General features: G+C 48.6%; 9 protein-coding genes across 9 annotated transcripts; 5 read left to right on the top strand and 4 right to left on the bottom strand.

Moving 5' to 3' along the window:
- Window positions 1-166: 166 nt before the first annotated feature.
- N7506_008154 (rhomboid protease PCP1) lies at window positions 167-2,042 on the top strand (the record flags this gene model as incomplete). Its single annotated transcript, XM_056957447.1, has 5 exons — window positions 167-944; window positions 1,000-1,103; window positions 1,163-1,496; window positions 1,546-1,720; window positions 1,772-2,042. 5 exons carry the CDS (start codon window positions 167-169, stop codon window positions 2,040-2,042), a joined length of 1,662 nt encoding a protein of 553 aa, XP_056811781.1.
- Window positions 2,043-2,690: 648 nt separating this feature from the next.
- Window positions 2,691-4,293, top strand: N7506_008153 (uncharacterized protein; the record flags this gene model as incomplete). The annotated part of the gene is made up of 3 exons (XM_056957446.1): window positions 2,691-2,884; window positions 2,947-3,740; window positions 3,800-4,293. The coding sequence occupies 3 exons, from the start codon at window positions 2,691-2,693 to the stop codon at window positions 4,291-4,293; spliced, it is 1,482 nt and encodes a 493-aa protein (XP_056811780.1).
- Window positions 4,294-5,353: 1,060 nt separating this feature from the next.
- On the bottom strand, window positions 5,354-5,972 carry N7506_008152 (uncharacterized protein; the record flags this gene model as incomplete). The annotated part of the gene is made up of 2 exons (XM_056957445.1): window positions 5,354-5,833; window positions 5,901-5,972. The coding sequence occupies 2 exons, from the start codon at window positions 5,970-5,972 to the stop codon at window positions 5,354-5,356; spliced, it is 552 nt and encodes a 183-aa protein (XP_056811779.1).
- A 1,130-nt stretch (window positions 5,973-7,102) lies between these two features.
- Window positions 7,103-7,815, top strand: N7506_008151 (GNAT family N-acetyltransferase; the record flags this gene model as incomplete). Its single annotated transcript, XM_056957444.1, has 2 exons — window positions 7,103-7,508; window positions 7,562-7,815. The coding sequence occupies 2 exons, from the start codon at window positions 7,103-7,105 to the stop codon at window positions 7,813-7,815; spliced, it is 660 nt and encodes a 219-aa protein (XP_056811778.1).
- Window positions 7,816-8,486: 671 nt separating this feature from the next.
- N7506_008150 (DUF1593 domain-containing protein) lies at window positions 8,487-10,004 on the top strand (the record flags this gene model as incomplete). The annotated part of the gene is made up of 1 exon (XM_056957443.1): window positions 8,487-10,004. The coding sequence occupies one exon, from the start codon at window positions 8,487-8,489 to the stop codon at window positions 10,002-10,004; it is 1,518 nt and encodes a 505-aa protein (XP_056811777.1).
- Window positions 10,005-10,178: 174 nt separating this feature from the next.
- Window positions 10,179-13,168, bottom strand: N7506_008149 (hybrid sensor histidine kinase/response regulator; the record flags this gene model as incomplete). Its single annotated transcript, XM_056957442.1, has 2 exons — window positions 10,179-12,676; window positions 12,745-13,168. Coding segments are annotated over 2 exons (2,922 nt in total), but the record flags the coding sequence as incomplete, so codon positions are not given.
- Window positions 13,169-14,213: 1,045 nt separating this feature from the next.
- Window positions 14,214-17,609, top strand: N7506_008148 (uncharacterized protein; the record flags this gene model as incomplete). Its single annotated transcript, XM_056957441.1, has 4 exons — window positions 14,214-14,323; window positions 14,376-14,588; window positions 14,622-15,476; window positions 15,527-17,609. The coding sequence occupies 4 exons, from the start codon at window positions 14,214-14,216 to the stop codon at window positions 17,607-17,609; spliced, it is 3,261 nt and encodes a 1,086-aa protein (XP_056811775.1).
- Window positions 17,610-18,067: 458 nt separating this feature from the next.
- On the bottom strand, window positions 18,068-19,629 carry N7506_008147 (glycoside hydrolase family 76 protein; the record flags this gene model as incomplete). Its single annotated transcript, XM_056957440.1, has 4 exons — window positions 18,068-18,640; window positions 18,698-19,147; window positions 19,216-19,463; window positions 19,530-19,629. 4 exons carry the CDS (start codon window positions 19,627-19,629, stop codon window positions 18,068-18,070), a joined length of 1,371 nt encoding a protein of 456 aa, XP_056811774.1.
- A 1,378-nt stretch (window positions 19,630-21,007) lies between these two features.
- Window positions 21,008-22,408, bottom strand: N7506_008146 (metallophosphoesterase family protein; the record flags this gene model as incomplete). Its single annotated transcript, XM_056957439.1, has 4 exons — window positions 21,008-21,359; window positions 21,418-21,701; window positions 21,768-22,222; window positions 22,291-22,408. 4 exons carry the CDS (start codon window positions 22,406-22,408, stop codon window positions 21,008-21,010), a joined length of 1,209 nt encoding a protein of 402 aa, XP_056811773.1.
- Window positions 22,409-23,557: the final 1,149 nt, after the last annotated feature.

Genomic DNA, 23,557 nt, shown 5'->3' with positions numbered 1-23,557 from the left:
TAGCTGGGTGTTGAATGAAAGGTGCTTTGGTGGAGAATATGCGGAGTTGCTTGCTTATCATCACGTGGGGATTTATATCGAACCATCCGCGGACCCATTGATTTCCAAAGTTCCTCGAACCTTCATCTCATGACAAGCGGCACTTTCTAAGGAGCCGCATACGGTCATGAAAAATGCGCTTTGGGTCGCATGGCGGGTTCCCTGCCTGGGGCTCCGCACGGTAGCATTCCGCCCTACCGAACTCCGCACGTTCAGCACATACACCACACGCCCATCACTACTCTCATTTCCGACCCAAGTGTTTTCATTGACCTCTCAATTACGTCAATCGCCGGTATCTACCATATCTCGTCGTTTCAAGCGTACCTCTGCCAAATCCAACCCAGCGGCGATTCTTCCCCGCGTCCCAGATGCCGAAATCAAAGCTATCTTTGGGCCGTCCAGGTTCAGCCCCAAACTCGGAAACCGGATCCTGAATACACTGCAAGGTCATCGTCTCACTGGAACTCTTGATGCGGAATTGCCCAGTGAGATCGTCAGCGGCGTCAACCAGCAACAAATCGACACAGCCATGGATTGGCTCCGAAACAAATACCCCGTTGACGAGGACGCCGCTATTCTCGCTCGTATAGAGCGTGAAGAACGAGCTGAGCAAGATAAGCTCATGCGCCGCGCTGAAAAACTGGGGCTGTATAAGCCACAGAGTGGCTCCTACGAAGCTGAGCTTGGGGAAGAAGGTTCTCCCTATGGCAAGAGTGTTTTAATAGAGGCCCGTCAACAGAACGAGAAGCGATTATTGGCAGAGCAGCAACGCTTGTCGGTAGAGCGAGAACGCCAACGTCAGGAATGGCTTGATGGTGAAAGAGAAGAGCAGGAACGTCTGGACCGTCGCTCTAATCAGGATACTTCTCTCCAGCAGTATCAGGAGAATGCGCTAATGGAGGGTATGTGCTCTGGCACCTTGAGATGATTTTTGAGTGCTAATTGATGAATCTCCAGCTCGTCCCCGTGCAGACCCCAATGAGCGGCCGGTACTAGCCTGGGTCCAAAAACACCATATTGCTGGTACCCATGAGACTCCTGAAGATGCCAACATCACAACTGTGAGCAATATTCCCTGTTTTTGGCGGTTACCTTGGTTGCTGACTTTGCCTTTTGGAAGACCCAACGTCTGCTCGCCCCGATCCTCTTCACCATCACAGTTCTCGGGCTTTGTTATGCCTTCGCCCAGAAATATGAGTTCCCCGCCAGGAACGACCGTTTCATGCCGGACGTGCCTCCTGCGGTGGCTACTGTCGGTGCGATAGTAGGCGCTAATCTGGCCGTTACTCTGCTTTGGAAATTCGTTCCTCCCGCTTGGAGATTGCTCAACCGTTATTTCGTCATCGTTCCTTTCTACCCCAGCTCACTTGGAATGATTGGAAGTACATTCAGCCATCAGACATGGAGACATCTAGGAACTAACATGATGGTTCTGGCTCTTATGGGAACAAGAGGTAAGCGACTAACCATAATCAGCCCGAAGAAAATACTGATTATATGTAGTTCACGATGAAATCGGCCGTGGAAACTTCCTCGCAATCTACTTCGCCTCTGGAGCCATGGGATCTATTTTCTCACTCACGCGCAGTGTTCTTCTTGGCAATCTAGGAATGACATCTCTGGGCGCAAGTGCTGCCACCAGCGGCATTGTCGCTGCATGGTGCATGTCCCACTTCGAGTATGTGTGATCTCTCTGCTTCCCCACACACCGAGAACTAACAAACGATAGTGACAAAATCACCATGTGGATTCTCCCTCACGAATTGCGAGAGAAGATCTGGACGCATGGATGGTTCTTCCTCGCATGTTTGGTTGGAACGGAGGTTTTCAGCTTGATAGCGCCAGCACGTTTCTTCCGTGTCTGGCCCCTTTCCAGACTCACCAAAATGGACCACGCTGCCCATCTGGGTGGTTATGTTGCTGGCGCTGGATGTGGTTACACGCTCCTGCAAAAGCAGAAGGAGCGGGAGCGCAAGGCGAGGCAGTCAAAGTGGTTTTGATTTCGATTCAACGATTCATTGTCTTGATTGAAAAATGTATGTAATATACTGGAGTTTGGTACACTATGTTTTAGTTGTTTGGCTAGAACGCTGCATTGGTTTCTCACTCATTCATTCCAAGGTTCCGATTAAGGACTGCTTTTTACAAACAACCTCGGAACTCACATTGCATCGAAGTGTCGAATGGAACTGCAAAGCTCTCACCCGCGGCCCGAGGTCCTATCATTCCAATCTCAGCCCAGGACTTTCGCTCTGTATATTTTGCCTTCAATTTGATTTGCCATGCTGACAAGTAAAAAAAGTATGTATCTGTGATGGGAAACATGCATCCCTGCCAAATAGTCTCGTATGAAACGATCAAGATCTGCATGACTCGGACAGAGTCGACTGGTAGTGGGATCATTCTGAAGATCACGCCCCTTGCATACCGGGGGACCATCGGCTCAGTCACAGGGGGATTATGCATGTATGCTGCACGGAGTGCGGATACTTCGCACTTGGTCCGTACACGTTGAGGTGGTCATTCTTCGGGTGACGCAACGGCTTTAACGCCTTGGTAAATGTCTGTTTTACTTTCACCTATCTTGCCATCTCGAGACCGTCATTTGTGGACCACAATCAGTGCTCCAGCGTCAAAAATCAGATGAAATGCCTGACTCTCTCAACATAGAAGAGGCCGATCCTCTGTTGCTTGAGTCTGAAAGTGACTATCGCAGTAGCCTCGAACACTGCCAGAATACGTTGGAATTTGACTATCATGAAGATCCTGAAAACCCACTTGAATGGCCAAGCTCCTACAAATGGGGTATTGTGGCTTTGTTATCTTTCATGGGCTTCACAATGTAGGCGAGCCCCTACACTTTTATCCACTTTCGAATTCAATGAGGCTGCTGACAACATTGAGAACATTCACATGCATCTCAATAGCCCCAATAGCAGGTTATATCATCGATGACCTGAATGGAGGCCAGCAGAGCCAAGGGTCAAAGTCTGCCACCGTCGTTCTCGTCACGATATGGGAACTGGGTGAGGCTATTGGACCTCTTTTCATTGCACCATTGTCGGAGATATTTGGTCGTTATCGCCTCTACTTGACTATGAACATGATGTTTATCGCCGCTACCTTGTTCGCAGCTGTCTCGCCAACGACAGGACTGCTTATCGCTTCACGTGCACTAATGGGCATGTCAGTAGCCTCCAACGTGCTGAACCCCGCCGTGATTGGTGATATGTTTGTTCCGGAGCAAAGAGGCACTGCCCTCAGTTTGGTCATGTTTATTCCCCTCAGTGGTGGTACTGTGGGCCCAGTCATTAGCGGTGCTATCCTGCAGACTCTCGGCTGGCGTACTGTTGTCTGGATTAGCGTAGGAATGGCAATAATTTGTCAATTCCTGTTCATTGCTTTCTTCCAGGAAACATACAAAATCCAAATACTTCGCCGGAGGATGGCTAGGGTAAGCAGAGAAATTGGAGCATCCGAGAAACGCGAAGACCCCAAGACGAATCTGAGCAGCTTGCGAACTTCAGTCATGCGCCCAGCAGTGGTCTTATTCAAGTCGGGTGTTCTGGCAGCTCTGCTGCCCTTTGGATCTTTCATTTTCTCACACTTTTACATTGTGTCTACCACACTTCCAGACATACTGAAGACTGCATATGGACTGCCGCCATCTGCTATAGGGCTGGCATTTACTGCAAATGGTAAGTCATCACGGGCTTTCGCCATACGTTGAGAGGTCTGGACTAATTTGATTTACAAGCCATTGGCACCCTGATCAGTTTTGTCATTTCCAAAACCCTGCTGGATAAGATATACACTAAACTACAGAGCTTGAATAACGGAGACGGTATACCGGAGCATCGTCTACCGCTGAGTATCATTGGGGCGTTGACACTACCCCCTGCTTTGATACTATATGGTTGGTGTGCCGAGTACACATTGCCATTACCCGTGTTTCTGTTTGCAACGGTGTGGATTCGTGTTTCCATGATGTTAGCATATCTACCCTTGACAGCGTATATTGTGGACGCATGTGGCATTTATGCAGCATCTGCAATGGCTGGCTTTATCTCAGCAAGGTGCTTAGCTGGTGCATTTTTACCTTTATCAATATCACATTTGACTGGGAAGCTCGGCTACAGTGGAGGACTCTCTGTTGTTGGTGGCTTGAGCTTGAGCTTCGCTTTGATTCCTATTCTTATATCACGCTATGGCGCACAGTGGCGACAGAGGTGTCAGTATACTTCACCATAGGTAGCAGTCCCAATGAGTTCAAGCTAGATTTCATTGCATTGCCTTCCAAGATGAATACCCTAAAATGCTATAATAAACAGACCTTTTTTTTGTTCTTTCTTCTTTTTTTTTCAGTTTCAAATTCAAATTGCTTCTTTCGGAACACGACCATTTCAAAGAAAACCATCTACTTACCGGCAACCAAAAACATACCTCAATAATCCTTCTGCTGCACAGAAATTGTGCCTGCCAGCGATAATTCTACCGTGATAGCTCAAAAGCGATGATGCATAGAGCCCTAGAAAAGGCCGCCTCCGCGCCGAGGATTCAAGTGCTCAGTACTTTCAATATCAAATCTCATCTGAAGATCGCCATCCTTCCACGTCACGACTCGACCAATCATGAAATCGCCTCTGGGAAATGCAGAGATTAGCAGGGCACAAACACCTTTACCAAAAGTAGTTCCTAGGATACCTTGATATTCAGGAGTTCCGTACTCCCAGAACCGCTGGACATCCTCGTCAGGCGACCAATCTCTCCAAGGCACGGGGAGGATATTGCGATAGAGCACTCCGACAACAAATTCCCTAGTGTTTTGATTGATCACGTCACAGAAATAGATATGTCGAAGGGAATCAATGGAGAAATCCATTGCATACTGCCCAAGAGCAATATCGTTCCAATGGGGACCATCATACCTTGCTATATCTTGAGCAAAGATAACTCCGGGTCCAGTGCAATGTGTATATTCGTTAGGCTCATCGTCTTCGGGGACAGGAGGACCTTGAATTTCAAATTTCCGGTACTGATCAGATCTAGTGGGGAGACCCAAGCTCGAGAGATCTTGAATGTAAATTGCGGGCGGATCACAAAAATAGTTTCTCGTGGCTACCCACCGACGTGACGGCGTTGGGTGGTTGATTAGAGTCATCAAATCCAAAGGACGTCTTCGAAGATTCACTTTGCAGCCCGAAAAATTTTCATCTTCAAGCCACCTTTGCCATCGAGCTCCTACCTTCTGAATCTCACCATATGAATAAGCGGCATTATCAGAGGGCAAACGATCCCCAAGACCGGGGGGCTAGTGGGTGGTCACGAGAAGAGTGGCGAGAAGGAGCCCTGGAAGAGTGAGTGTACTGAGACTCCCGGGGAGAGGCGCGTAAGGGAGTGCTGCGCCCAGAGCGTGCGGGAGAGGGACGGTAAGAGCGAGAGCCGGGGGTTCCAGGTCCAGAATGTGCTGGAGAGGATTGATGACCAGAAGGTCTGCGGGACCCAGAGCCAGACTGTCGGGGGGAGGGTTGATGACTAGGAGGTAAGCGGGACCCAGAGCCAGAGTGCCGGGGGCAGTGTTGATGGCCTCCTGATTCTCGTGATCCAGATTCCCTAGGGTGTGACGGAACTGTTGCTTGCTGGGAACTTCTGTGGGGAGAATGGCGTTGATGACGGGATCGGGTCCGACGATCGCCACCGACTTCGTGGGGAGTACTTTGGCGGCGGGATGTGGGTTGATGCCGGCCGCCTGGGGTATAGTAAGGGGTGGGTCCTGGGAGACCCTGAAGCTCTACAGGTCGGTTAGCTTGTGCTTGATCAGCGTCACGTCGCCTTCTTCCACTGCCAGCACCACAGACACCAAAGCAATCCGAAGGGGAATCTTGGCTAGAGGATTGGCGAGAAGATCGACGACGACGAGTGGCGCCCATCTCGAAGGTTCCAAGGTTGTACTGCTTGTAGATTTGCTGCTATATATCCGTGGTTTCTAGACGTGTTTGCTAAGATAGAATCAGGTTCTGTGTGTTTGGGACATGCTATTAAGGAGTCTATGGTTGATTTATATACTAGTGCCAGACTGGGTCTCTTTACGAGCTTTAGTCGAGGAGACAATGAAGACATCAAGCTTGGAAGAATGGAAGAAAATCATAATGAAGACAATGGCTTTATGAAAACATACAAAGGCCATACCAATGACGAGGGCAAGACCAAAGCTAGTATCAAAGATAAGTATGAAGACAAAGACAAAGACAGGCTTCGGAAGACGATTACAAAGATTGGTAAAGTACTCCGTACAAAGCGAAGAGTAGTCGATTCAAGTATGAAGAGCTGACAAAGCAGCATCTTTTGGGTGAGGTACTCAGAAACAACTACAGCAGAGAAGCTGTGGAGTATGATGCTGTGTATATTGCCAGAGACGAGAGAGAGAGAGAGAGAGAGAGAGAGAGAGAGAGAGAGAGAGAGAGAGAGAGAGGTATCTCTTGCTGATTTGGCTTTGCGCCATGTGAGAATTGTATCCACATAGCTAGGTATAGTTCAAGTCTGCGATGAGACTTGTGGATGATAGATCCTCCGAGACATTCATATGTTCTCCAAGGTTTATTATGCAGGGTTGTTGGATTCATGAGCTGTCAAAAGCTCGTGACCGAGCCAGTTTACGGAGAAACTATTTATTCCACGACTCTTCTCTGGGGCAATTCGAAATGTTCTTTCGAATTGGATATGCTGTATAGCTCATATCTGTCTGGATATTAGGAAGTGGAAGCCTGTTAAGGTCGGAAGGCACCGATCAAGGCCACGAATCGATGTGCTCCCGAGATCAGGCGAATACGGAGTGCAATGGGACCAGGCAACAAATTTTTACCATGTGATTGGGTTATATGTGATTGCGCTCCTTTTTGTTGCAGAGATTGGGTATCCAGCAAGTTCTTTGTTAGCAGATGGAACATGTAAATATGGCAGCCCAATAGGCAACAAAGTAGTCATTTCGATAATTTTGGATATTTAAACCCCCGTCGACGACGGTTTGGGGCGCAAATCAAGATTGGAACGTTCAGCCAAGATGACCGGTTCTGACCATCCTATCACACCCGTCGCAAGCTCTGATCTTCTGTTTCTTGCGGAATTCATTCACTCCGCAAAATTATTGTTAAGCATCAACCGCCTCTTGTACCAACCATGGTTCAATGAATCTCTCCAAAGAAAGCAGTACACGGGGGCCGTCGAGGGTGCGTTTGCGGACCCATCGATGGAATGCTTCAAGGCAACCCACGCCGAGTCGAATGAGATCATCGGCTACATTGTCTTCGCAAAGAAGCAGGCCAGTGAGGGAGATACAATAGCTTCGCAGTCTCAAGTTCCTGATTCCGGGCACACTGCCCCCGAGGGAATGACCCCTGGTATCCTGACGGAGATATCCGGCGCAAACATGGAAATCAACAAGGCAGTTGAGCACATCGACCGTTTCGGTAAGATTCTGATTCGATCGAAATTGATGAATTTTGGCTAAAATAATTTCTAGAATTGGTATACATGTGTGTCGAGCCACGCTATCAGAGACAAGGGCTAGGCTCCCGCCTGCTCCATTTGGGGTTCAACCGGGCTAGAGCTAAAGGTCTCCCGGTTACTGTGGGCGCGGAGGCACCTGCACATGGCTTTTTCGATAAAATGGGATTCAGAGAGACAACACACGTGGATATTGATCTGCGCAAGTACTCACCACCTCATAGTGGATTCGGTATTTTCCGGCTCACCGGCATGGTTTGGAAGCCGTGAAGAACATGACGAACTAGCATGTTTAGACGGAGGAAAAGATTCAGATGCCCCAAATTCTTGACTAGCTTTCTGGTCCATTTATGCGGTCACAGCGTATTGCTGAACAGTGCTACAGAAAACCAATACAATGATTGTGGTTGACTTGGAGTGATTCCTCTAGCTGATAATATCCGTTGAGTGAGTATTGTCGATTGAACAAATCTCCGACGGGACTGTTATCACGGGGTGGTGTTCATCAACCCTAAGTTTATCCCCAGGCCTTATTTACATCTCGGTAAAAGTCCGGGAGAATTGTGGGGAAATACGGCGAAAGTTAGAAAACGAGGGCAGGAGTTGGAGAAGAGATAGGCAGTAAATCCGAAGCCCCATCGAAACCAAAGGAGCGTATTAAGTAGCAGTAACCGGAAATGAGATATTTCCTTGCGCAAGGTAATTTAGACGCACCTATGAGATGTAAGCGGGTGGCTTAGTCTCTTCAAATGCACGCTATCCCCACGGGGTACATCCCCACATCCGACCCCCGAGTGTGGGGGATCTCAAAGTAGTAACCCTAACCGCAGACTCATTTGCGTTAAAAGACAGGAAGATTACCTTCCTATCTACAATCACAATGAGTCCAAGATCCAAACATATCTAAACTTTTTCATATTATCGCTTGACACTCACGAGCCATGCAGCTTTCTATCGCGTGTGCGGTTGGCCTTTTGGCTGTCGCGTTTCCTTTTGTCCAGGCATCCACCGTCAGCAGATCTGAGATGCTTCGTACAGTGGTGACAACAGATATGGAGCAGGATGACCTGGCATCCCTTGTCCGGTACCTTCTCTATACCAACGAGCTCGATACCCAGGGCATCATCTACACGTCCAGTCGCTACCACTGGGCCGGTGACGGCAATGGCACAAAGTTTTTCATGCCAGACCGCGAATATGACACACCACAATGGACCTGGCGCTGGACTGGCACACAATTCATTCAGGATAAAGTGTTGAAGGCGTATGCCGAGGTTTACCCGAATCTCCACTGCCATGACCCGTTTTATCCCACCCCAGAAGATCTTTTGTCAAAAGTCAAAATTGGCAATATTGAGTTTGAAGGTGAGATGGATCATGAAACGGATGGGAGCAATCTTATTCAATCGCTGCTACTGGATCAAGATTCACGGCCGCTCTATTTACAAGCGTGGGGTGGCTTCAACACTATTGCCCGTGCTCTGAAATCCATCGAAGAGAAGTACTCGGTCACGCAGGAATGGAAGCGAATTCAACAGAAAGTCTCCAAAAAGGCAGTGATCATGGCTAGCGGCTTTCAAGACAAGGCTTACGACGATTATGTGGCTGTAAAGTGGCCACGGGTGCGGGTGGAGAACCTGGAGGCCGGCTACAAGACCTGGGGGTACAACTGCAACAAGGGCAATGGCAATGTTCGGGGTCTGCCAGAGCAGCATGAGTATTTCACCGGCGCCTGGACCAAAAAGAATATCCAGACAGGATCATACGGGAACCTTTACCGGTCCTGGCTTGACGGCCAGTCCATGCCAGGCGACCAAAATGACATTTTTGGCAATCCCGCGAAAGCGAATTCCTCAACCGCATTCTGCAAGCCACTCGAACAATACGCTTTCTTGTCGGAGGGTGACAATGTGGTGTTCAACCCGCTCTTGACAACCGGAATCCAGGACCCAACAAACCCTAGCCTCGGTGGGTGGGGCGGCAGGTCCACGAGAAATAGCACCTCACAGGATCTCTGGACACTGATTGATAGCGAGATGAGCAAGAACGGCTCAGATGTTGACAACTACTCAACAGATCGCTGGATGGCAGCCGTTCAAAATGACTTTGCTGCTCGTATGCAGTGGACTCTCACGGCGGACTACGCAGAGGGTAACCATGCGCCTTCTGTAGAGATTCTCAATGGAACTGTACAGGCACAGCCCGGGTCAACCGTGACTTTGGCCGCTGCAGTCAGTGATCCCGATTCCGACAAGGTCACCACCTCTTGGTGGCAGTTCTTTGAAGAAGGCACATATCCTGGCAGTGTGACCGTGAGCGAGGAAAGTGGCCACCGCGCAACTGTGGAGATTCCTGCAGACGCAAAGTCCGGACAAACTCTGTCGATTATCTTGGAAGGCACGGACGATGGCGATGTGCCATTGACTCGTTACAGTCGCGTATTCATAACCATCGTATGATATAGTGAGCAAGATGATCCTGCTTTCGATAATTAAGAGACAAACCTTGGAAACATGATATGTCAATTTTAATTCTCTTTTGATAGTTACATACGCTAGATTTTCCAGCTCTATCCAATGCAACCAGCCAAAACTCGATTCCCGATGCTCAAAAGAGTTTCTGACTGTAGAGGACTAGACTTCAAAAGCATCAAAGTACTGCTTGATACCACGATCCAAGACCTTGATACCCACTGGCTTGACAAAATACTCCTCGGCGCCAGCACCTTCAGCAGCGTTTCTGTCGGTCGGACTATCCTGACCAGTGATGATAATAATGACAGATTCCCTCCACTTATTTTCCTTCTCGAGTGATCTGATTCGCCGCGTGGCCTCGATGCCATCGCAGCCGGGCATTTGAAGGTCCATTAGGATTAATTGAATCGCGGCTCGTTCAACGCCAACAGGCGATGATTGATGTCGGTAAAATGTGTCGACGGCTTGTAGTCCGTCTGTTGCGCGGCAGTATGGTAGTCCACGTTTACTGCAGTACATTTGCAAGATGCGGAGGTTGACAGCATTGTCATCGACGATGAGCGCTGTGGGTCGAGGTGGGTTTGTCAAGGGCGATGAGATTGGGATGATGAGATTTGATTCAATAATATGTTGTTGTTCGGTACGATGCTTGAATGGTATTGACTTCTGGGAGCCCGAGGGGGGTAGTGGATCGTTTGTGTGCAGTCCAGGTGACCAACTTTTTGAATAAGACGGCTCATTCACAGACACAACTGCCTGGCTTGGGATTGGATGCTCATCCATCTGCTGGAGGGCAAGCGACTGCTCAATGGATTGCGCAAGGCGTTCTGGTGCTGATTTGAGATTTGGGACAAGGCTGTCCGCCTGTTGGAGTGCCGAGGTCATTGTTGACCTTAGGAAAGGACCTCTGGCGTAGATTACGTTTTCTGGTCCATTATCAATGCATGCGTGATTCTGTGCGGCTGGGACCAAGCAAATAACGACTTGGTCGGAGGGAAATCGTGACAGCGATGCATGGTGTGCTTCGGCATCAGACACGAGATCCAAGATCCCAAAGCAGTTTTCCTTGGCACTCGAGCTGGCGAATTTGTTAGAGGTGAGATATTTGGTGAAAAGGCTTGACAATGACAGTTCATCTCGTTCAGGTGTCAAGTTATAGAATTTCGGAGGTATGTTGTTGAAGACTGATGCCAGTGGTAACGACGGGAACATCATGGGGAAATGCTCAATCTCTTTGAACACGGCTCTGAAATGCGAACCTTGATTAACGTCCGAAGAGACCAAGCTCACAGAGCCATGAAGGAGCCCAGCAAATTTTGATGAAAGAGTCAGGCCTAATCCAGCGCCAGTTGAATGTGCCCCGACTCTTTCGTACGGCTCAAAGATTCGTTGGTGATCGTCCGGGTGGATCCCACGACCGGTGTCTACCACATCGATAACGAATTGCTTAGATTCAGGGAGGACTGACGTGGTTATCGTGACGACTCCACCGGGGGTGTTTTGGATCGCATTCAAAATAACCGGCGTGAGGCTGTCTCGCAGTAATTCCAGATCAATCTTGAAAGTATCGCAATTCAAGGGGAGCTCGTGGCTGAAGAACACCGAGGCAGTGTATCGTTTATCTCCCGATATTTCCTTGAGAATTTCATTTGCTAGACCGTTCTCAAGCTCGAATATCGTGTGCGTCGAATGTTGCCGATCTCTCAAAGCGATATCGGCCCATCTGTTCAGGGTGATCATGCTGTTGACAATAGACACCAAGTCTCGTCCAGCAGTCTTGATGATATTGAGGTGAGCAGAGGACCCGCTACTGTTTAGCGAGGTGCTTAATGTCGTAAGATGTGACCCAGAATTCGAGCCCGTGGTCAAATCACTCATTCCCAATTCTTCAGCCAATAGCTCTACCGAGCCAATGATCCCATGGAGAGGCGTCCGGAGCTGATGAGAAAAGCCCCGCAGAAACTTCTCTTTTGTTTCCATAACTTCGGCGAGGATGTGCTTGTGCCACATTTTAGTAATCATGCCCGCACAGGTTTGAACGAACCAAGAATCAATATCGTCAAACACTAGTTGGAAATTCTTGGTTGCGACCACGAGCAGACATTGGCCCGAGATGTTCTCACAGTGCGCAGAGAGGGCGCGTACTGCCCGGGTAGATGGAAATTCCCGGTTGTTTGCATTCTCAATGAAGTCGTCGATAAATTCGGTGTCTTCCCATAAACCATGCTCGAACTCGGAGATTGGTATCCGGTCTTGCCCTTCCAGTTGGATATGAGTCGCATTGGAGGGCTGAATGCTGATGACGGCATCGGAATACATGATTCTCAGGATGCTGAGGACAGGCTTCTCGGAAACAATGTCGTTCGTTTCATCCTGCGCTGTGGCGATGAGCTCGGTCATGCGCTGTCGTTCTTGTTGTCGCCTGGCCCTCGCGCATTTGACTATATCCGAGACGATCCAGTCGGCCAAGCGAACTAGCGTCATTTGTTGCGACCTTGTCAGGGGTTCTTCCTTCGTACTGGATGCCACACAGAGCGTCCCAAGGTTGACACATTCCCCTGTTTTGTGTTGTAACCGAAGCGGCGCCCCGGCGTAGCCCCGGAGTCCTCCAGATTCGAGGTATGGCGATTCTTCAAACCTCCAATCTTCCATTAGGTCTGGTAAAAGAAACACACTCTGATGATACTCCTAGAAAAAGGTGGTAAGAACATAGCAGGCAATACACTTTCACTGGGAGGTTGGGTAACCGTATGGGCGCATATAGTTTCACCGCGCGGGAGGATGCCAAGTTGGAGCCCGACTGTGGCCAAGCGAATGTAATAATTCAAATCTTGAATCCCAATGACAGCAAACTCCCATCCGGAAGATTCCTGAGCAAAAGAAGCTTTCTCTTGAAGTCCAGAGAGGAACTCGGTATCATCCAAGATGTCGCGAGTGTGATACCAGAGCATGGATAGTCTGAGTCGTTCATTTTTGGCCAGAGATGGTCGGAGATATCGATCGGAACAAGTAGCAGGCTGTTGTGGAATTTCGGCTGGGTCATAGGGGTCATTTTTGGGTGGATAGCAAGAAGCTTCGGTTTCTGCAGACCAAGACTTAATCGGATGATCGACAGCTTGCTGATCATAGATAGGCCCAACGGCTTTGCACTGTGGAGTCGAAAACGCGAAATATACAAATAGTGTGGCAAAAGCCCGTTGGGACTAGACTTTCCAATGTCGGCTCTAGACCAAAGTTCCAACATGTCGGAAGTTCCATTGGGAAATTGATCCATCAGAATGCTCTAAAAAACACAACCGACGGAGCACGATCCCATTCTGTCTCACCGATAACAGACTACAACTACAACGTGGAGTCAAAAAGAGCCCCATGGACCGTTTACCCTATACGCCGTACTTCGTACTCCGCACTCCGCACCCCGCAAAGCATAGTTAAACTGCATTGATCAGTAATTTTCTTATTCGATTTGCTCAGGGTCCAGGATGAAACAATGCCGAACTCTTCGGCCTCAACCAGCAGTCCGTTTACGGCAGAATGGCCTCCGGGAGCCCAGGGGGGAAAAAAAAAAAAAAAAAAAAAGATCGGGCGATGATCGGATGGATCCCTGAGACACAAGAGTTAGGTACACAGGTCTGTAGCGGCGAGGGTCAACTTGAAAATTCAGTACGTCCTATACAATTCCTCCTCAATTGCCTATTAAAGACTTTAAACATTTTCGAGACAAGAAGGGCTAGTTCTTATTTTGGAAGAAATCTTGATAGAAAAGATGCAGTGAAGTAGATACAAGTGAGAGAGAGACAAAGGATATCTCCATCCCAGGGGTTGGCGGCCTGGGGGCCTGATCATTCAGGCTCGGTAAGTCGCTTCGGCCGGTCTCTCAACTTCCCTCTTGCTCTGCTTTTAACACAACATCACTGCAGATATGCTTGACACAGCCTTTCTCTCACAACCCTATTTCGAAGCTCACCGCACAAAGGATGGTGGCACGGTCATGGTCTGTGGTCTGCGCGCGACGCGCCGACGCCACCCCGCACTAATGTGAGGCTGAGCAACCCCATACGATTATCAGCATTCCGCGATCGCGCTCTTCACCCGCAAGTCTCTCGGTATCTATCCGGCCCGAACATCTTATCGGAACAGATCTTTGTGGGGTATCGCTTAGTGGGAACCACCGACCCGTGGATCAGCCGGAAAATGAGCTTCGGATTTGGTGTTGGGGATTTTCTTGCAGTCATAGAGATTGCCCACAGGATACGGAAGGAATTCGTGGAAGCACCTGTTCAATTCAAAGCAATTGCCGAGGAGTGAGTGTTCCGAGTCTCTAGATCTCATCTCGCTAAGTTCTATGGGTGACAGAGTACGGAGTCTATCGTTTGTGGTTCAAGATGTGGAGATTGATTTGTCGAGCAAGAGTTTGACCGAAGAGCAACGCATCGAACTAGAGTCAGTGGTATTAAGTTGTCAGGCAGTATTGTTCGATTTGGAAAAGACGCTCGATAGCTTCAAGGAGCTAGCGACAGCTGATCATACAAAGAGAAGCATTGCGAAGCGCGCCTGGAAGCGTCTCAAGTAGGAGCCAACCGAGATTCAAGAGCTTCGCAGTCGGATTAACAGCAACATTGCCCTATTGAATTCCATCAATGGCAGAGCCGTTAGAAACAAAGTGGCAAAGTTGGTTTGGCATCAAGACGATCAAGAGCGCCATGATATTCTTACTTGGCTCTCACCCACAAATTACGCCACCCAACAAAGTGACTACATTAGCCGACGACAACAAGGAACCGGTCAATGGTTGTTGGATTCAAGTGAGTTTCGGTCTTGGACTTTGGGCCCAAAAGGCACATTGTTCTGTCCAGGCATCCCTGGAGCTGGAAAAACAATCTTGGCGGCCATCATCGTTGAAGAACTCTATGAAAAGTATGAAAGCGATCGTGACATTGCAATAGCTCAGATTTATTGCAACTTCCAACGCCAAAGTGAACAAAATGCAGTCGCTCTGATCGCAAATATCCTAAGACAGGTCGTCCAAGCGCAGGACTCCCTTCCGGGCGACATGAAGGCACTGTACGATCGACACAAGCCCAAAGGTACAAGGCCTGTGATCAATGACCTTGTGAAGGTGTTTCAGTCTATATGCGGGTCAAGATATCGGAAAGTCTATCTTGTTATTGATGCTTTGGATGAGTGTCAAGTCTCTGATGGTTCACGAACAACACTTGTGAAACGCATATTAGACATTCAGGCCAAATGCAACTTGAATTTACTCGTCACGTCGCGGTTCAGCCCTGACATTACTGAACACTTCAGATCCACGCCGATGCTTGAAATTCGCGCTACCAAGGCTGATGTTGAGCGTTATTTGCACGGGAATCTGGCAGTTCTTCCATCTTTTGTTTCTCGGGATCAGATTTTACAGGAGCAGCTATCATCTGGGATTGCTGAAGCTGCCGATGGAATGTAGGCAAGCCCAGTATTGCCATGAAGGATCCTGCTAACCGAGTTTCTAGGTTTCTGCTTGCGCAACTATTTCTCAACTCATTCATTGGCAAACGATCCCCGAAGGCCATTAAAATCGCACTGAAGAATTTATCATCGGGTGTCAACACATACGATTCTGCATACAATGATGCTGTGGACCGAATCAATGGACAAGTCCCCGATCAGACAGAATTGGCTCTACAGGTTCTGTCGTGGGTCACTTGTGCCAAGAGACAACTCACTACAATTGAGCTCCAGACTGCCCTTGCAGTTGAGATTGGCGAGGAGGTCTTTGACAAAGATAACGTCCCAGACATAACCGACATGGTCGCTGTCTGCGCAGGACTAGTCACAGTCGATGAACAAAGTAATATCATTCGTCTGGTTCACTATACAGCGCAAGAGTACTTTGAGCGACACCGAAACATCTTGTTTCCAAACGCCCATCGCGAAATTGGCACGACCTGCGTGGCTTATCTATCAATCTTCAGCTTTGACTGTGCCGTGAACTTTACGGCCGTATTCGGATTTGACTCCAAGTTGAGAACTGAAAATTTTCGAAAGAGGGATGCGCTGTACGGGGAAATTGACAAGGATCCATTCAGTGGCTATGCGGCGGTCTTTTGGGGGCATCACATGCGAGAGATGGCGGAGATGGACCCAGCTATCGAACAACAGACTTTGAGTCTTCTTGACGACGGATCGAAATTGAATACATGTCTTTGTATCATGTTCGCAAAAGACCTTGAGCTCTTGGGCAAAAATCAGGAACTCTATCTGCATTGTCGCGATGCCGTGTTGCACGATAATGAGAACAGTCCTTCATCACTCCATGTCGCAACGTGGTTTGGATTGACCAGTTTGGTTCAACGGTTGATCAATCGGGGTGGTGAAATTGACTACATGGATTGTTTCCTGCAAACGGCTTTATCCCGGGCAGTGAGCAGAGGGTTTGGTGACATAGCTTCGCTGCTATTGCTTCACAATGGATCCCAACCAACTGACAGAATCTACTTTCAAAGTGGGACTCTCCTAAGTTTGGCAGCCAGGTACGATCATCTTCAAATAGCCGATCTTATTCTCGGTCGCGGGTGTGATATTAACCCCTGTGGGTCTGACAAACTTACCGCACTTCACTATGCCTGTATGTCTGGGTCTGAGCTCACAGCGAAGTACTTGGTGGCTCAGGGAGCCAACTTGGAGCTCAAAGATCGCTCTGGAAGATCGCCCCTTCATTGTGCGACAGCATCCGACCATATTTCCATTGTCATGATCTTACTAGATGCTGGTGCAGCTATAGATGAAACAGATGATGATGGCGCCACTGCACTGTGGCATGCAATACAATTAGGATACTCTAAGATCGGCCAATTCCTCTGGAGCAGGGGTGCCAATCCCAACGTCGCAGACACTTCAGGGGATACGGCATTGATTCTGTCGTCAAATTATGGCCGATTTGAAATTGTTGACTTGCTCATAAGCTGGAAAGTCGATCTTGAATGCGTTGATACTTATGGCCAAACTGCATTGTTGGCGGCAGCATCTGCTGGCCATGAAGACGTTGTCCGACTTCTACAAGAGAAGGGTGCTGATCTCCACCATTCTGATAACTCAGGACGAAATGCCTTTTTTCTTGCGGTATCCAAAGAGCACGAAGCTCTCGCAGCAGCACTTTCATCTGATTTCAATCCGAATCAGTCCGATCGGTATGGCCGCACGCCATTGCATGCTGCAGCCATACTAGGTTATGTCGGGGTAATTCGCATCTTGCTGTGCACAGATGGGGTTGACTGCAATGCTCGCGACAACTTTCGCCGCACTCCTCTATACGATGCTACGATGCAGAGTCACCATAATATTGTGGAAATCCTTCGAGGGCACGCAGCGATTTTAGACGGTCCGTCTGGTGTATCCAAGCCTATGGCAGAGCATAGTGTCGTGTATAGAGCCTGTGATGTTTGCCTATGTGATATCATCCGTGGTGAGGTCTTTCACCATTGCTTCACATGCCACGGTGGAGACTTTGACATCTGCGACGTGTGTCACCAGGTTGGGGCACGATGTTTGAATAGTGCTCACCAGCTGACTATGCGTCCCAGCCGAAACAGATAGATAAATGCACCTTCTTCATCTATTCTCATCTCTCTTCAAGTCCGTCCTCCCAATGCAAGAGGAATTTGTTGAGAACTAAGAACTGGTTCATCACCCATTGCCCAAGATGATTAGACAGGCATCTCTATACCCATCTTTCTCCGCTTCAATGGGAAATTGTCTTTGTGTTCTAATTTGACTAGGCTCTGGTGTGCTCGATCCATCTACTATGTCCAACAGTCGCCCATCACACCCGCATATTCTAGAGTCTGGTACCGATTCTTAAAAAGAGGTGGTTTGAGTTCCAACCCTGTTCTCAGAGGTATGAATCAACCGTGGAAGGCTGTTGGTCGAGTGCTTGTTCACAAGTAAAAATGGTGTATGGTATACTGCTGTTTATATACAAGATCAAGTCTCCGAAGAACTCCAAATCCTCCCAAAATTGATGAAGAGGTCATCAAGAAAATATATGCGAAGTGCTAAGCACCCATGAGCAACCAAGCCATGGACCCAGCCCAGCCAACAACAAAGATGGTGGTCAAAATTCCAGCACCGGCCTTGTCACCGTTGGTAATGGGCTTGGTCTTTTTCTTGTCGGAGCCGTCTTCACTTCCACTGCCGGCATCGGGGTTGCTTTTACTATCTCCACCAGTTTTGGAGGTGACAGGTCCATCGATGCCACCAAATGGTACCAAATTGGCAAGGAAGACATTGGTCGCACTGATCTCTTGCTCCATTCCGGTCGTACCATCCCACTTTTCCGTGTACCATTTGATACCACAAGTCTGGTTGTTGTTGCCGGTGCAGCCCTTGGCAGCAGCTTCCGCCGAGGCTTGCAGTTTTGGTTTGATTTGATCGGCTGTTTCGGGGACGAGCATTGTGGTGAAAGCAAGCCAGGATGAAACAAGGCCCTTGAACAGAATTTCGTTGAAGTTGCAGACTCCCGTCGGCTCACAGGTGATATCCTCGAGAACGTTGCCGTGTGGGAAGAAGGTGCTGAATGTCTTCTTCAGAAGCCCGTCTACCGGTGCTTTCCACTTTTCGTCGCTGGTCTAGGCGGGCTGTTAGCCAATTCTGTGCATCCAGCTGGGCGCGCAGATTTCACTTACAAAGTTGTACATGTAGGCAGCTCCCATCAAGTAGGTACCATAGTTGTAGGACCACTGATAATTACCGGCGTCGGCGCAGTTGTTGTCCATGTTCGTTGAATCTGCGACGTTCCATGTCTTGTTGTTGACCAGCACTGAAGATGTAGACCAGTCCCAGATTTTCTCGGCCCATTTCGTGTACTTGTCGTCATTGGTGTAGCGGGCAAGACGCGCTGACAACTGGAACAAGCCTCCGTTCGAGATTGAGTTTTTCATGGTATAACCGTCTTGGTAGGGGAAAAGCTGCCAGCGCAAACCACCACCACATTTGGTTGTATCCCATCGCGCAGTCTGGGTGTTGAAAACTCCCTGGGCGAGGGAAAGCCACGAGAAGCCGCCCTCGACATCGGGGAATTTCATTTCGGCGGCCATAATGGCTGCGAGACCCCAGAACATTTGGTCGTCATTTCCCTATCCATTCGAATGATGGTTAGAATGCTATTGTTGGCGCGGGATTTGGGGAGATCTTGGGCGCTTACCAGGTAGCTACTGTAGTTGGTGGGCATGTAGTTACCGTCATCGCCCGACTGCCACTGCATACCCTGGCTCAGCTCGGCGTTGTACTGATCGTCACCGGTGAATTGCCAGTACTGGAGGAGGGCGAGGAAAAGCGCGGACCCTTCCCACCACTTGGTCGGGAAAGCGCCAGGGATTTGACCAGTTTCATTACCAGCATACCATCCCATCATGGCGTAGGTAGAAGTACTGGCGGCATCTTTGATTGACTCTGCCGGAAGATTCCATGTCAGTCTCGGATCGCACATCAAATCTTATCAGCAAGAATGCGACATACCTTTGTCATTGATGTCTAATTCAATCGCAAGTGTTAACCTTGACAGACATAGTGTTGCGATCAGGCCATTAAGGATAGACCATGTGCCAGACAATTTCATGACGAATCGAATCAATCATCGATATCTTCCTCTTGAGGGGTGGAAGTAGTCGTGAAGCCGGGGTGGGTGAGATGTCAGAAAGGCGTTTGGGGGTTGGGGAAGCGAGCGGCGATGATGTATGAGCCAACCCGTTCAAAGTTCCTAATTAAAAATAGTTTCAGGGCTTCATCCACTTTTCTGTGGGGGTCACAGAAATTGCAAGCTTTTGGTTGATTAGCAAACGACGATCACCTCTAGATCTATCATGTTCGCCACACGGATGATCTGATGGGAGCATGGCTTTTACGGATAATTTCATAAATGTGAAGGAATCGCAGAATTGTTCGTTGAATTCAACATCAGATGGTTTCAATATCTGTGCTCCATACTCCATATACGTCAAAGGGTCTCTGCTTTCAGAGGGTCCCAGGGATTTGATATCCACTTTTCGAGAACATCGATGCCAAGCCCTGAAACGCGTGTCCAACCGTTGCTTGATCCTATGGAATTGAATTGTGTTCACATTAAATATTCCACTCGCTTCACTTTTATACATAATGAATATTTGTATTGACTTCTCAAATGTCAAGGGGGAATTTTCCAATCTACTCTTCCGCCCTTTCCTTGCTCTCGTCTCACTGAAATGGCTCTTTCCGTTGGCGGACGTCCGCATTGGGCACAATCAACCGTGGGTCGAGTGGGTCCAATCCAGGGGCCGCTGACGTCAGAGGCGGGAAACCCTTCAGCGCTTCTTTTGATCTTCTCACCTGGAGGCTGTGTTGCTCCACTAAAAAAGGGGTTTGGTCTTTTGATACCACCGCGCTTCGTGGACGTGTAGGTCACTTCTGATGTCCAAATCACACACTTACAGCAAATTCACTGAGAACATGCCATTGGTGCTCAAACAGTGACATGACGAGGCGAGGGATGAAAGCTTGAAAGCTAATGTGAAACCAGATCAGAGTCCTCAGCCCGTCAGCATTAGACGAGGCTATCATCAACACTGTAAGGAGTATTTGTGCAAGTGACAGTCTCACTACTCCGTAGTTATCGACGACTAACGCAGGTACACAATCCCCTTATTCATCAATGTTCCGTCCAGAGGTCCCGAGGTCGCCCCACTTGGCCGCCAATGGTCGCGTCTTAATTGCACAAGAATGTATGTATATTGGCATTGTTCATTATTTATCTGCAACGAATGATTCATGTTACTTTTGGGGTGTGGTCTCATCTCAGAATACCTACTCTGTACTCCGTATGCTGTGACCCTCGAACTCCTTGTCTTAAACATGGGCGTGAAGAAATAGAAGGTTGTAGACTCATCTAACTATCTCCGACTCCGTAGCCTTTTCGATTTGTACAATACTTTTGGATCAACACGTTGTTCTATAAAACACCTCTATGACCTGACGGTTGACATGAACAAAGAGAACATAAAAACCCATAGATAAACAAGGTTCAAGTATTGAGGGCCAAGGCCTTCTTGTCCACTTGTGGTGTTGCGATCCACCAATCGATACCGGTCCCTGCCATATGTCGCATTAAGGTGGACGTTACCCGAGATGGACCCATCTTCAAGCCGAACCCAACTCCGCATGTCACTTTCGAGTGATTGCTGATCCAACAAGATCTGCCTTCCACCACGCGCCCAATCGCCATATCCTCCATACCCAGTGTGTCGACCGTAGCACATATTGACTCCATTTCCTGTGAAGTTGAGCTCGGGTAATTGGCTATCCCATTTGAAGCACCTGTGAGTGTATGGTATGTTAGCCGGGTGATCGTGCGCGACTGGGAGGGGCTGGTTACCAGTCATTATCGTGATCATGGCCACTGAAGGTGGCCACGAGTCCTGTGGTATTCAGAATTGCCCGTATCAATGGGTAGTCTTGTGCGTCATATCCGCCTTGGCTGGCGTAGCCCTGCTGCTGAACTCGCTCGTTATTGATTCCTGGTTCGCTGGTTGGACTAACACCTGTGACCTGGAATGCACGCATTGGAAATACTGGAATATGAACAAACGCCAAGGATGGAATGGGCTTGCCATATGTGGATACCAACTTTGTGTTGGTCTTTGTGAACCATTCAACGACCTATCTCAAGTCAGCATCTTCACATAGAACAGCAGACCAGCCTTGTATTGAAATCACAATACTTACCGATTCATCCACCCAGTCCTGTCTTGGCACAGAAGTTCCATTGTAATCCGCTGTTTTCGGATAATGGCCACCTTGGCTATCCAGGAACCAGAGGATAAACGCTGGATCTGTGTTGTTGGAAGCACCATGTTCGAAGATTGGCAAGTAATAATTGGTGATACCGGCGGTAGGTCCAGACACCATTTTCTGGGTTAAGCTGTTCGTATAATCCTTTTCTCGGCGAAAGATGTCTTCTGGATCCAGATTGATCTCACTGTCATGGTTGCCATAAGTTGAGGCCCAAAGTAAACTGCGGTCAACCAGCGGTGCAACGACCCGGTCCAGGTAGGCACTGGAATTTGAGGCTTGTGTTGCCTCGCCGGAGATGAGGTCACCGTTCAGTACAACTAGCTGCGGCTCTTCGATAGAGAGGATGTTGCTCATAACATTTTGCGTCTTGTTGTCCTTTGCTTCGTCTACAAGACTGTCAGCATTTTGACCTCCAGATGTCAATTTGGAGTATATCGCCCATAAATAGTCGTACCTTCCGCAAAATGTAAGTCGCTGAACACAGATATTTGGAATGTGCCATTTGCATTGAATTGAAGGGGCGATTTTGCAGCTCGACGCTGATATGCGGGCATCGGTTTCTGAGCCGGCATTATCGTTCTGTGGTATTTTACAGCTGATGCACAATCAAAAGCGTGGGGGGTGGAAGCCAGTTCGTCTTAAACGTGCCGGTCGCCAAGTTTTAAATTTATTGCCTAGACTCCAAGACTCGAACGATGTGGATTTCCGATCCCAACTGGGACATGTAACCTTACAGAACCGGCGGCGCCAAGGCGGCGATAAGAGGAGATCACTCGGCATCCCGCATCGTCCATGGGTTGCTGCAACGGCAATCACATACGCGCTACTCCGTATAGACACGTCGCTTATTGAATCCCTTGTTTACAGTCTTGAGGTCATCTAGGGGTGGCGCTCAACCCTAATTTTCACGACGTTGAGAACTTTAGCACTTGATTCGCTTCCCTTCCCTACTGACCAGCGCCCAAGACTGCAGCCTTAAATGCCAAGTTTGCTGGCGCTCAGCATCTGTGCCAATCTCTCGATCCTTGTCTAGCTTATGCGAGCTGCTTATTCCACGTCACGGCCAAGCGGTCACATTTAGCGTGAAAGTGGGGCTTGGCGTCCGTTTTAAACTTTGGCCATTGGCGGCTGTGATCGACCCTGTCCAATCATGCTGCTTTCCATCCTCGGCCCACTCGCCGGGAGGTAAGCGAGAAGCCTAAATCCGCATATTGCAGGCTTAAGTCCGAGTGGACAAGTAATCAGCAAGATGTGACGGAGTATGTTTTTGGTTTTTTGCATTGAAGTACTGGACAATTCGTCACATGGTAAGGGAGATTGTACGGGATCGATTCACTAGATTTGACTATCACTGTTGGTATCTCTATCCGAATCTTTGGGGGTACTAGTTCCTCTCTTCCCGAGGTCATCAATACGTGAATTCAATTATATGCGCACGTGTACTCCGTGGCTTTATCGCATATAAGCAGCAGACGACCTTTTTTGTAGGATTCAAGGAGCTTGCATCTCGCCTTGGTGAGACTCTCTATTTCTATTTCTACACCAAGGCCTCGAGGTAACACCAAAATCAAAATCCGGGGTCAGGAACTCGTCACAATAGGACGCCAGAGCAATGACTGTACCCACAATCATCATCTGTGCATAATATTAAAAGTTACCATGATCCTGATTTTCCAGACGAGATGCGTACTCAAATAAGCCTCAATAACCTGTCGCTGTAT

The sequence above is a fragment of the Penicillium brevicompactum genome (genome assembly GCF_028827555.1).
Source record: "Penicillium brevicompactum strain IBT 35665 chromosome Unknown utg000005l_segment0_segment0, whole genome shotgun sequence".
In the NCBI taxonomy this organism is placed as follows: Eukaryota; Fungi; Ascomycota; class Eurotiomycetes; order Eurotiales; family Aspergillaceae; genus Penicillium; species Penicillium brevicompactum.
Note: the sequence above shows the minus strand (reverse complement) of the source record. Positions and strands in the feature narration are given on the sequence as shown.